At 36.5% G+C, this 13,681-nt stretch overlaps 1 protein-coding gene across 1 annotated transcript; it reads right to left on the minus strand.

Annotated features, from left to right (window-relative positions):
- Positions 1 to 1,172: 1,172 nt before the first annotated feature.
- Positions 1,173 to 3,789, minus strand: LOC105055003 (putative glycerol-3-phosphate transporter 1). Its single transcript, XM_010936689.4, has 2 exons — positions 2,737 to 3,789; positions 1,173 to 1,809 (listed from the first exon to the last, which is right to left on the minus strand). The coding sequence occupies exons 1-2, from the start codon at positions 3,665 to 3,667 to the stop codon at positions 1,280 to 1,282; spliced, it is 1,461 nt and encodes a 486-aa protein (XP_010934991.1). The 5' UTR covers positions 3,668 to 3,789; the 3' UTR covers positions 1,173 to 1,279.
- Positions 3,790 to 13,681: the final 9,892 nt, after the last annotated feature.

Below are 13,681 nucleotides of genomic sequence, written 5' to 3' on the forward strand. Positions count from 1 at the left end.
AGGTGGAGGGGGTGTCGGATGGGGGGAGGAGAGGGCAGCCGGTGGGGGGCGGGAGGGTGTCGGATGGGGGGAGGAGAGGGTAGTCGGCCGGGGGGAGGGGGGCGCAGGGGGCAGCTAGTGGGGGGAGGCGCGCCAGTGGCCTGTCGGATGGGGGGAAAAGGCGATCGAGAGAAGAAGAGGGGAATTGGAACCAGAGAAGAGGGGGATACCGATTGATACCTGTGAAGCTCGTCGGAGAGGTCGATCTTAAGGGAAGAAGCTCATCGGAGAAGAACCACGGTGAAGCTCGTCGGTGAAGTGAACCGGATATTTTTTTTTTGGGTATATAAACCTGAAAAATGCCATCTTGAAGGGTGTTTATAAAAAAATATCATTTTGAATGATATTTTTTATTTGAAAAGCGCCCTTCAACACTGCATTTTTCAATTTTTTTTAATGACATTTTTTTTTTTATTTTTTATGACAGGTTTTCAGGTTGGAGGCTGATTGGGACAAAAAAAATATCATTTTAAATGACGTTTTTTCAAAAAAAATATCATTTGAAATGGCGTTTTACAGATTTTGCATCATTTATGTAAATAAGTTCACATCTATATTGAATAGGTAAAAAAAAATTTAAACCATATTAGTATGATAAAGGACTCTTTTTTTCAAATATTGATGGGTTTTGGGGAAGCTGGATTTGAATGTTGATACGATGTTGGAGATTTTCTCCTGTTCCATTCACTTTTTTTTTTGTAATTTTTTTTTTTAATAAATTTGGATGGAATTTTTCCTCCCTTCTCCCAAAAAAAAAAAAAAAAAAAAGAAGTAAGTGCATTGAATTATTCCCTCCTATTATCCAAGAGGAATAAAAGCTATATCCTATAATATCTATTATAATATAATAAATATTATATTTCAACAGTGAACAATAACTGTTTCTCAAGGTGTCTTGCCGATTCAATTACAGGGTAACTATATCTCTTTTCATATTAAACAATCATGTAGCTGGACTTACGTCTGCAGTTTTCAATCATGGACAATGAAATAAGTCTGTGTGTCTAGCTACAAGCAATTGAATTGCATGCAACTGAAGTATAGGTAAGCAAATGACTTCATAGCAGCAGAACTTTTAAACATACTAACCATTTTTCAAAAGATGCCCTAAATTTCATTGCATCACCATGATATCCTCACACGAATTATTCATAATTATCCCAACAAAATAATAGTTCCACACAAAAATTATAATTTTCTCAACCATTTGTGGCCTTGTGACACTCTCCCTTGCAGCCACCTAAGCCGGGGGCCTGGAAGCCCCATCTAACTTCCCTGCCACCTCTGCCACCACAAGCCTTGTCAATGGAAGCCCTGCCATAAACGCTGCCACCATGAGCATTCCGAACACTGCACCCCAGCTCAACGTTGAGACGTATCCAGCCAGCAGCGGTCCGATTGCTGCCCCGATTGACCCTGTTCCATTGATGATCGCCGTCACTGTTGCCATTGCTCTGGAGCTCCTCTTGAGAGAGCTGTGTGCGCCGAGGTCTGCTGACACTGCGGTCGTAATGAGTGCATAGGGGCCATTTACGAACACGCCTACGATGAACATATGGGTGGCGTTCCATGAAAGAGCAAGGCTGCCATATGTGTGATAGAAGAGGAGGGCTGGTATGGCACAATACGTGAAGCATGCAGCGGTGGTGGCACGAGCATTGAGACGGTCGGAGATGTGGCCGGCGAGGATGCCACCGAACACCCCTCCGACATCGAATAATGTGGATAAAATGCCGGCAGTGGAGTTGGATAGATATTGGCCATCTATGGCTGTAAAAGGGAGGATGGATTAAGTTTAGAAGGCTGATCAAAACTAATATGATTCTGGAAGTGAAATGGAAAAATTTAAAAATATGTAAGTTGATGTTGTGCTCTGCTTCTATCTTTGTATGATCATGTTAATGGAGGTGCTTATATACCTGATGTTTGTGAGCTTTAATAGAATCCATGCTACTGAACTGGTCGTCATGATGTATACAGCTTCATATACTTTTAAAAGGCAGGTGCATTAAAGGTAACTGTTTTTTGGATCAAGAAGTTACAAATGAATGGGAGAGCTTTTTTTTTTTTTCTTTTTGAGTAAAAATTGGATGGAAGAGGGTGATCAATTAGGTTGTAGAAAATGTATGGTTGGTCATACAAATCAACAATCAGTACATATTGTGCAATATGTCTTCAAAATACACGAATCGAAATTCTGAAATTTCAGATAGAACTATAAATTATATAAAACCATATTGTTTTTTCCTTTTTATATTGTTTAATCACATTTCAGTGTAGCAGTAAATTACTAACAAAAGTTTAATGCCCTTGCAGGCCTATGTCCTAATCATGGACAAAACACTATTCAGTGCCTTCCTCATCTTCTTACCAATTGGATGTAGTTTTAAAAGATAAATTTCATAGTCTTGTTCCACTAGCTTAAAAAAACTTCTTACGTGCCTATTGGAAAACAAATCCGGTACTTTCCAGCACAGTTATGAATTATCATGTAAAATAGAGTATTTGATTTTATAGGAGGAGCTGAAGCAACAAGTCATGCATTTTGTCTATGCCAAAATGGAGGAATGCCTCAGAATTCTCCAGAATCATGCATTCATGCATCTCAGCACAAGAATCACTCTTACTAGAACTTGAAGTTATTCAAATGATCAGCAGACTATGCATGCTTTTGCTTAAAAAAAGAGTAGATCGTACCTGTATGGCTGATGTAAAAGGGCAGCCAATAGAGGAAGGTATAGGCCACCAATTTGGAGAAGAAGAGACACAAAGCAAACAGCGCGACACCGGGAATCCGCCATGCCTCCATGAACCCAACTGCTTCTTCCTTAACCTCTGCTTCTCCTCCTATAAGAGTTTCCTCAATAATATTATTCTCTTGGGACCTAAACTGACCATCCCCATCTCTTCTGATTCCCACCGCCTCAGGACTAACCGGCAAGAATAGAAACACAATCACTCCTAGACAACCCATAAGAATGCCAGGGATGGCGAAGGACCAGGCCCAGCTATACTTCAGTAAAGCAGAGGCAATCAGCGAGCCGGCGATACTCCCGATCGAGGTGTTCGCATTCCAAATTCCCATGATCAGACCCCTCCTATTCTTTCCAAACCAATTCCCCATCACTGCCAGCACAGAGGGCCAACCTGTGGACTGAAACACTCCTGCTAGCAGCTGAACCACCAAGTAGTAAGTGAAGCTATGAATGTCTAGCCAGTAGCCAACACCAAAGAGGGAGGTGAATACAGCAGTCAACACCATTCCTATACTGAGCAGGATTCGTAAGTCGATGCGGTCTCCCAAATGCCCGGCGAAGTACATGGCAATGGAGTATGCCGAGAGGAAGGCCACATCGATCACCCCGAGCATCACGGTGCCATCTGAATTGTTGAATGGAGCCCAGCCAGAAAATTCTTGTCCTGATTCTTTAGGATCAAGGACGCTCTTGACAATGCTTGTAAGCTTTCTGGTGGCATGATAACTGGCATATGACACAAATGTTAGGACCAAGACAATGGCTTGATATGTCCTGAAGGTGATATCAGAGCTTTTGATGCGATGTAGTAAGCAAATGCCACGTGGTTTGCTGCATTGTGTTTCAGACTGTAGATCACCTACTGGATCCATAGAATGGAACTCAAAAAATTTCTGAAGACCAGAAGAGGATGAAGGGGAGGACTTGTCGCTCTGCTATATAAGCAAGGACTTCATCTGAAGCCAAAAGAACAGTGGAATTCAGAAATCAAGAACAGGATGAAAAAGAGGACTTGTGCCTCTCCTGACTTCATGTGAAGCCAAGGACGGTACCGAGCACATATTCTTCTTTTTCCCCCTCCTTTTTTGAGCCATGATGGCACGCAGGGCCACCACTCATTTCATCGAGGGAATGGAATGAAAACAATAGGGCCACCGGCCAGAGGATGACAAGTAACTTACAAAACTAACACTAGTCATATAGTTTAATGTGTAATATAATCCAAGATATATAAGTACTAAAATATGTAGAACTGCCTAAAAATATGCATAATAATTAAGTATATTAACATTATGTAATGACCTGTACGATAATTTAATATAGAAGAAAATGTCCTGACAATTGGTGTATTGATTGCTGAGTTATGTATTAAAAGAACTTGCTTCTGATGTTATGAATTATGGGACTAAACGTGTAGCATCAAAAGATGTATGATAAATTTGCTCATAGTAGCTTTTTTTTTTTTTTTTGCTAATTTTCCACCAACACTGGATTGACGTCAATATTCATCAAAAATGTATTATTTGTTTTGGAAAAGTATGACCTTTAATTGATTTAAAAAAAATAAAAACTTGAAATCCACAAGGAATGTTTGCTTTTATTAATAAAAAAAACGTAATCTGAAAGGAAGCAATAAAATTTTTTGTTCCATTGCAAAGTTTATATGACACAAAATTTTAATAACGTACCAACTGTAGCGCACAAAATCTCAGAAATTTTCGATAGAAACTGGAAGAAGATATCTCTCAGTTTCTGTTCTTCCCACTCCACCTCCTTCCTCAGATATATTCTTCCTCTCTATTCTCAAAAAATAGAAATCTTCTATGGTCAAACAACTCGCTATAAAACTTCCGCCAATGGTGAAATTACTCCAGTGCTGTAAGAAGTAGGTTTTTTATTTTTTTTGGTAAATAAGTAAGGTTTTTTTCCCTTTTTCCCCTTTTGTTCTTTCTTTATAAAAAGTCTGTGAAAAAGGGCGGTAAATTTTAACAAATGTGTTAGCCCCATGGGGTCGTTCATTTTTTTTTTTTAGTTAGACTAAGTTTGGATCTTCAAAATTTTGACTCGGGTATCATACATGTTGGATTTAGGACAGACACGTGGTGCTACGGGTTGACTTTCTGCTACCAAACTTTGTATTAGTTAAAAATGCGGGTTGAGTTGAGTCAACTGATCTAGATTTTACGTTTCATACTAAAATTTGTATGATATTAGCAATTTTTAGAAAAATTGTTCACATTAGAAAATGTGAATTAATTAGTACCTTGGTAGGGTAGTTTGTTGGTTCACAACAAACCTCTAAACAATTCCAAACTTTATGAGGCTAGGGTTTCAAAAATATCAGCAGATACGTAATTATCCTTCATAATGAAGTGCGAATTTTAGTTCTCGATCGAAGTTAACAAAAATACTCGTACTTGTTTTTTTTTTTTTTCCTCTTTGGGAGTTACAAAAAAATAAAAAAAAAATACATTCACGTGTGCTCGATCTTTTCTGCTAACTATGCAATATATGGGGATAATAATGAAACGAGAAGATAAAGAGTAAAATACAAGAGGACATAATATTTATGTGATTTGATCTATTGATCTATGTTTATAGATAGGAACTATACAAAATTTTACTATAAAAATTAAAAATTATAGAGTATAAAGTTTTTTTATGGAGCCCAACCCCAATACACTCGATCTAGACCAGACCATTCAATTGTTCTCGCCTCTTAGGATTACAAGAGATGTATTAGTTCGGCCTACGAGGGCTCCGTCTTCCCTCACCAACAACCATGCAATCCAAATAAGACAAGTATGCTGGGGAGATCTTTTTCCTTCCGTTTTGCTGGCTTTGCTTCTTACACTCCACTCCCAAAAAAAAAAAAAAAAAATCTTTTTTAGGTTTATTGGAACATGTAAACTGAAGATATACTCCTGGGGATTCCAGGACAGGGAAATTAATTAATATGATCCAAACTCCATTAATTGATTGATGCTGGGACAAGTAACCGTCTTTGATGTCGACCATGCTGTGTTTCATTATATAGTAGTGCTAGTGAGATCCAGCTAAGCGCCCATATATCCCATGTAGTTTGGGAAGCTCCAAAAGAAAGGTGAAAAACCATCAAAATAAAAAGATGGGATTCTTTAATTTATTTTAAACCAAACTGCTGTCTTGTGCCATACAGAGTATAAATCCAAAAAAAAAAATTTCCCAGATTTGGATAGTATCTTTCGTGCGAAAAAATAATTAATCTTTTTCATAATATCAACTGTTGGATTGTGATTAATTTGTATAATATTCGATATACAACGAATCTCTTTCTGCCATCTATAACTCAAATCATGAAGCAAAAGTTGCATTTTTAAAACTGTGCAAAACTCAATCCGATGATTGATGTCATAAAAAAAAGATGAACCATTCTTTCGAGCAAAAGATAGAACCCAAATGGTTCCTACCCAAGCTCTTTGGCATATGTTTAGTAGGTAAATCCAGCCTATCGTAAACATTTTATTTTATAATCTTATCTTTTGACCTTTTGGGGCATCAAAAGCTGTTATAAACTCAGATTGAGGAATCTGCATAAATTGGGATTCTTCTATCGAACCTGCTGCTGGGGAGCGGTGACCTAGATGCAAAGAAGAAAGAAAAAGAAAAAAAAACTACCTTAACTGATGCAAAATCAAAGGACCACAGCTTGGGTGCTGCCTCAAGTTCAATAGAAAAAGGAAGCCCGTTCTGAGGAGCAGATCCATGCACGTCATGAGGATCCAAATCGAAACAAGATCCACTCACAATGCACAATAAAAGGTTCAAAGCACATGGTGTCTCTTCCATAGAAACCACATATGTCTAATGATTGGTGGAGTTTGGAGCCCATGATGTCAGTTGTCATATCTCGTGATAGCCATTATAATGATTCTGGGGCAATCAACAGTATGTTTTTTTTTGGTAAGAATTGAAAGTGATGTTATAAGCATATAAGAGTACAATATATGATCCAATGATCATTAGAGATACATGTTGGACCCAAAAAAAAAAAGAAAGATATCTGTTCCATTATATCTAAATTATGTCTGTTATAATGGTGTCCAATATGCGTGATCGAACAACTTATGTTTAAGATATTTCAATTATACTATTTATGTTTTGCTTGATTTATGAAAGTTGAAATGACCTAGCTTAAGATTAGATAGCTGCTGCCAATTGGATGGTTCCTCGGAATCATGACTGGTCCAATGAAAACAAATTTACCCATCAACTCTCTATCTATAAATTAGTGGTTTTGTTAGCAAAGAAAGCTCATTCAAAGTGGAAAGTGGTCCAGTGATGGAAGTCCTACAGCAAGCACTCTTTTGTGTTCTAGTCAAGATTGAAGTCATGGTGGAGAAATCAATCCAATCATTGTGCAGTTATTTACATTTGTGATAAATAAAAATCAAATATATTTTAGAAAAAAGTAAATTAGTGGATCACTAGAATAATGGGACGGTCCATTAACAAAGGAGCTTGGAATGTTTTGTAACCTTTATAATATTGTTATAACATGCTATTGATTCTAGGGATGTCAATTGGCATACTTGACAAAGACGCCGAGCATTGGATGGTAGTGATGGTTCAAAACTTACTGTCACCTGAATTTGGCTAGACTTTCTCCTATACTAGCTCTCAGGTGGCAAAAAAAAAAAAGTTGCATTGACCACCACTAATTTTATATATTCACTTATATTTTGACAAGTATCCTTTGGTTTATGTGTGTATCTTATTTATGTGACAGCCGACTACTTGTCCCAATTTGTCCCGTAATAGGATCTAACTTGTTCTGGAGAAGAACATCTCAAGTTTGAGTATTTTTTAAAGCTCGACCGAGGTTTGCAGAAATGAACAGAGTTGGATTTGGCTCGATAAGCAACTTACTCAAAATCTGTCACGCCTCCGATCCGAAATTATGAGTCAAAGGTCATGGTAACCGTCGCATACTCATAAAAAAATTTTCTTATAAACATGCAATGTATCTCATCATGATATCATACACATAAAGTTAAATAAATTTTTAATTTTAATGATCAAATCTTAGTTCAAATAACAAATCAAAACTCAGTGTCAAAAGAAAAAATAATTGTCTGACACAGTTAACACTTAAAATAAAAATCTTGCATCAATTCTGAGAAAATCCTAAATTAAATGAGCTAATTCCATCTCTAATTACTCTCCCAACCAAAATCCCGCATTATGCTAATTTTCTAGATCTATAAAGGAAAAATATAAAACTCATCATGAGCTAAATAGTCTAGTAAGCAGTGTATACCTTTAACTGAATAAATCAGGCAATAATACTGTACATATCAGTTTACTGATAATAATAAAATCAATATGTAAATTCATAAATTCATAATTTAACTCATCACACTATCAATCATATATAAAATTTCAATTCATCATAATTTCAAATTATGCTTATCATTTTAAATTCACGAAATTTCTTAAGTTCTTCTTATCAACCATGAACTATGGCTATATTTTTTCTGTGGCAGGATCATAATACCACGTATTTTTTTGCGGTAGGCTGTGAATCATCTGGCAGCAAAGTGCTTCGAAACTGCTGGTCTCTCTGGCAGTTTATCGCTGGTCTCTCTGACGACATGTCGCTGGTCTCGCTGGCGACATAAATCCTTAGGACAAATCAATTGTCAATGTATATGCCCCCATTGACGGGGTCCTTTACATAGTTAGGTTATCCATTCATATCATCTTCCAATTCATATATTATTTTAAAAATAATATAAATAAATGATATTCGAGTCAAATCAATCATATTATTCTTTATGATCATACATCATCATAATAATTTTCAACAAATATCTTCAATCATAAATAATTTTCAACAATTATTTTCAATCACAATTAATTTTAACAAATATTTTCAATCACAAGCATGCCATGAATTTATATAATTCAAATTTATAATTTATCAGATAAATTTAATAAAAGTAAAACACTACTTACCTCAAAAGAAAATCCAAACTAGGGATCTTAGAAATCTTGAAAATCCTTCTCTGAACCTGGTACCCCAAATATCATATTTTTGATCAAAATTTCATCAAATAAAAATAAAATAAAAATTTTTAAAATCCAATGTCCTCACATGGATCGACTAGATGACAGCGTCCAGAATTTTTTGAATTGATCCATGAAAACTCTTCTTGTATTATTATTATTATTATTTTAAAAAAATCTATCAATCCTAAAAAAATCCAAGAGAGAGAGAGAGCAGAGAGAGAAAGTCTCTCTCTCCTTCTCTTGCTCTCTCTCCCCCCTTTTTTTTTTCCTTCTTTTTTCTTTTCTTTTCTTTTTCTCTTCTTTTTCTTTTCTTTTCTTTTTCTCTTCTTTTTCTTTTTCCTTCTTTTTTTTTCTTTTCTTTTCTTCTCGTGTTCTTCCCTGGCCGAAATAGGGGACCAACCATTCCCTCCCTTTGATCGGTTGTCCGGACTGCAACCGGCATGGCGAAGGCCGGCGGCAGGAGGGCAACTCTCTCGAGTTCGGAGAGGCCAAAGCCAGCGGTCGGCAGTGATCGACGGTGTCGAAAAATCAAAGAGAAGAAGAGACCAAACAGGGAGGTCCATTCTTCGATGAAATCCAGCGACACCCGTTACCGACAGTCGTGCACAGAGGCACAGAAAGAAGGAGAAAGAAGAGAGGAACAGGAAGAAGGCTTACCTCAGCCTTCGATGATCCCGTCGGCGAAAAATCGCGGCGAGCACGAATCAAAGGGCCACAGCTTCAATCAGAGAAATCAGGGAGGAAGAGAGGGAGAAAAATCGGTGGGGGGTTCTTAGGAAGGGGGAAAGTCTTTTTATAAAGAGCCCTAGGACCTCTAGTGGTCCTAGGACTCCCGATCCACGGTGGCTCATCGGAGAAGAAGACTCCTATCGGGAGTCTTCTTCCCGATTTCTTTGTTTCCTTTTTTTTTTCAATTGGGCTTGGGCTTGGGTCTTCTCAATTGGACTTTGGGCTTGGGTCATGACATTCTTCACCCCTAAAAGAAATTTCGTCCTCGAAATTTTTCATATCTGTGGTCTCGAAGAGTTGGGGATATTTTTGCTTCATTTCTTCTTCTAGTTCCCAAGTAGCTTCTCTTTCCGAATGTCGACTCCATTGTACCTTGACATGAGGAATGTTGCGACGTCTCAGCACTTGTTCTTTACGGTCCACGATCCGTACCAGATATTCTTCATATGATAGATCTTTTCTAGCTTGCAAGGGTTCAAGTTTCATGATATGACTTGGGTCTAGTAAATATTTTTTCAATATAGAAATATGAAAAACATCATGTACGCTAGCAAGTGAAGGTGGTAAGGCAAGTCTATAAGCCACCTCACCAATTCTTTTCAAAATCTCAAACGGACCTACATATCTAGGATTCAATTTACCACGAATGTCAAATCTTGAGATTCTTTTTGAAGGAGACATTTTGAGAAATACATGGTCACCAATTTGAAATTCTAGTTTCCGTCTTCTGTTATTTGCATAACTTTTCTGTCTACTTTGTGCTGTCCGAAGTCATTCTTTAATTAATTGAATCTTCTCGACTGCTTATTGAATAAGTTCGGGACCCAATATTCTCCGCTCACCAACATCATCCCAGTGAATCGGTAATCGACATCTTCTACCATATAATGCTTCATAAAGTGCCATACCAATGCTAGCCTGATAACTATTATTATAAGCAAACTCAATCAAAGGTAAATGCTCATCCCATGAATTTTTTATATCTAAAATACAAGTTCTCAACATATCTTCTAATATCTGAATAGTTCTCTCTGACTGGCCATCAGTCTGTGGATGAAAGGTTATACTAAAGTTCAATTTTATTCCTAATACCTTGTGTAAGCTCTTTCAAAACTGTGATACAAATCTGATGTCTCGATCCGATACAATGATCACTGAAATTTCATGTAGTCTTATAATTTTTTTCATATATAATTTTGTTAGTCTTTCCAAAGTGAATCCAACTCTAATTGGTAGAAAGTGTGTAGACTTTATCAATCGATCCACAATCATCTAGGTTGCATCATTTTTACTTGGAGTCTTAGGTAGTCCAGTTACAAAATCTATAGTGATATGTTCCCACTTTCATACTGGAATATCGAGAGGTTGAAGTAATCCTGCAGGTCTCTGATGTTCAGCTTTAACTTGTTGACACACTAAACATTGAGTCACAAATTGAGCGATCTCTCTCTTCATATTATTCTACCAGTACATTTTTTTTAAGTCTCTATACATCTTAGTACCTCCCAGATGAACTGTATAACTGGTCTGATAGGCTTCCTGAAGTATTTCTTGTTTGAGTACCGAATCATTGGGTATGCAAATTCTATTTTCGAACCTCAATGAACCATCATCATGTATCTTGAATTCAGATTGAACACCAGCTTCCACTGAATCTCTTATTTTCATTAATTGTGGATCACCATTCTGGGCGACTATCATTCTTTCAATAAGTGTTGGTCGAATCCTCATGTTGGCTAATCGTACTGTTGAGTCATATACTCGAATATCTAATTTCAATTTTTTTATATCCTTCCATAATTGACTTTGATGTGTGATTAAAATAGTCAATTTTTTTATGAATTTTCTACTAAGAGCATCAGCGACAACATTAGCTTTTCCGGAATGATAATGAATTGTTAAATCATAATCTTTCAATAGTTCTAACCACCTTCTCTGTCTCATGTTTAATTTCTTTTGCGTAAAAATATACTTCAAACTCTTATGATCAATAAACACTTCACACTGTGCACCGTATAAATGATGTCTCCAAATTTTCAGGACAAAATTCACTGCAGCTAACTCCAAATCATGTGTCAGATAATTTTGTTCATATGATTTTAATTGTCTTGAGGCGTAAACCACTACTTTACCATGTTGCATCAATACACAGCCAAGTCCTTTTTTAGATGCATCACTATATATTGTGAATCCTTCATTTCCTGTTGGTATAGTAAGGATAGGGGCTGAAACTAATTATTGTTTTAACTCTTGAAAGCTCTGTTCATAATTCTTGGTCCACTCGAATTTAACTCCTTTCTGAGTAAGACGAGTCAAAGGTGCAGCTATGCGAGAGAATCCTTTTACAAATCGTCTGTAATAACCTGCCATTCCCAAAAAGCTCCGAATCTCAGAAATATTTGTAGGTCTATTCCACTGCATCACAGCTTCCACTTTTATTGGATCTACAGAAATTCTATCTTTAGATACGATGTATCCTAAGAAGACTATTTTGTCCAACCAAAATTCATACTTCTTTAATTTGGCATAAAGCTTTTTTTTCCTCATTATTTGTAGTACACACCATAAATGTTCTTCATGCTCCAATTTGCTTCTTGAATATATCAAGATATCATTAATAAATACGACAACAAACTTATCAAGATAGGATTTGAATATTCTGTTCATTAAATCCATGAAGACCGCTGGAGCATTGGTTAACCCAAATGGCATCCCTAGAAATTTATAATGTCCATAACGAATTCTAAATGCAATCTTTGGTATGTCCTCTGCTTTGATTTTTAACTGATGATATCTTGAATGAAGATCAATTTTAGAAAAACTTGTACACCTTGCAGCTGATCAAATAAATCATTGATTTGAGGTAGAGGATACTTATTTCTGATAGTATTCTTATTCAACTCTCTATAGTCGATACAAAGCCTCATACTACTATCTTTCTTTTTCACAAACAAGATTGAAGCTCCCCAAAGAGACACACTAAGTCTTATAAAACTTTTATCCAATAAATTCTGTAATTGATCTTTTAACTCCTTCAACTCCATGGGGGCCATTCGATAAGGAGCTTTAAAAATCAGACCGATATTGGGTGCCAACTCAATGGTAAATTCAATTTCTCTATCCGATGGTAGTCTGGATAAATCATCAATGAATACATCTGAAAATTTATTTAAGATAGAAATATCTTGTAACCTTAATTCATTATGTTCTGTATTCTTTATTGATACTAGATAACCTCTACATTCCTTTTTTAGCATCTGTCTAGCTTGCATAAATGAAATAATACGTGGAGGGATAGTTTTTGTACTTCCATCAAAACTAAATGTTAATTCTTTCGATATTTAAAAGTTCACTCTCTTTCCATGACAATCTACAGAGTTATGATAAGTAGCAAGCCAATCTATTCCTAGAATGACATCAAAATCATGCATATCTAGGACCACCAAATCTGTCGGTAATTCTCTTTCTCCTATTCTGATACTACATGACTTGCACATACTTTCGGTACTCAAAATACCACCTACTGGTGTCTCAACATATAATTTAGTTTTCATAGGTTCACATACTATATCATATTGTCTGATAAAAATAGTGGATATAAAGGAGTGTGTAGCACCAGAATCAAATAAAACTGAAGCATAAATACCAGATACAAGAATTATACCTATCACCACAGCATTAGAGGCCTGAGCATCCTGTTGTGTGAGTGCATAGATCCTTTATTGAGTTTTCGGCTTTTGACTTCCATCCCTTGTTTGTGTGGATCTATCCTCATTCCTTTGGGTACAATCTGTAATTTTGTGTCCCTTCTGTCCACCGCTAAAACAAGAACCAGTATTCCATGGGCAATTAGAAGACTCATGCTCTCTTCGGCCACATCTCGAACATCTAGCCGTCTCATTCTCACGATTCTTATCATTTGCTAGATTCTTTGCTGGATCCTTATTATTTTGATTTCGTCCTTGAGTTCCACAAGATCTATTTCTCTACTTCTGATTCCGTTCTCTCTCTGCATGTGCTTTATTAACTTTCCTCTCAATTATTAGAGCTTTATTCATAACTGAGGCATAAGTAGTTAACTCGTAGGGTATAATTTATTTTTTAAT

This window comes from Elaeis guineensis, chromosome 12, assembly GCF_000442705.2.
Source record: "Elaeis guineensis isolate ETL-2024a chromosome 12, EG11, whole genome shotgun sequence".
Lineage (NCBI taxonomy): Eukaryota > Viridiplantae > Streptophyta > Magnoliopsida > Arecales > Arecaceae > Elaeis > Elaeis guineensis.

Excerpts from the sequence above, each read along its gene's own strand:
- LOC105055003 (XM_010936689.4), bottom strand. The coding sequence starts at position 3,667 with ATGGATCCAGTAGGTGATCTACAGTCTGAAACACAATGCAGCAAACCA. Across the intron at positions 1,810-2,736 it reads CTTTTACATCAGCCATACAG|CCATAGATGGCCAATATCTA; the intron begins GTACGATCTACT and ends TCCCTTTTACAG.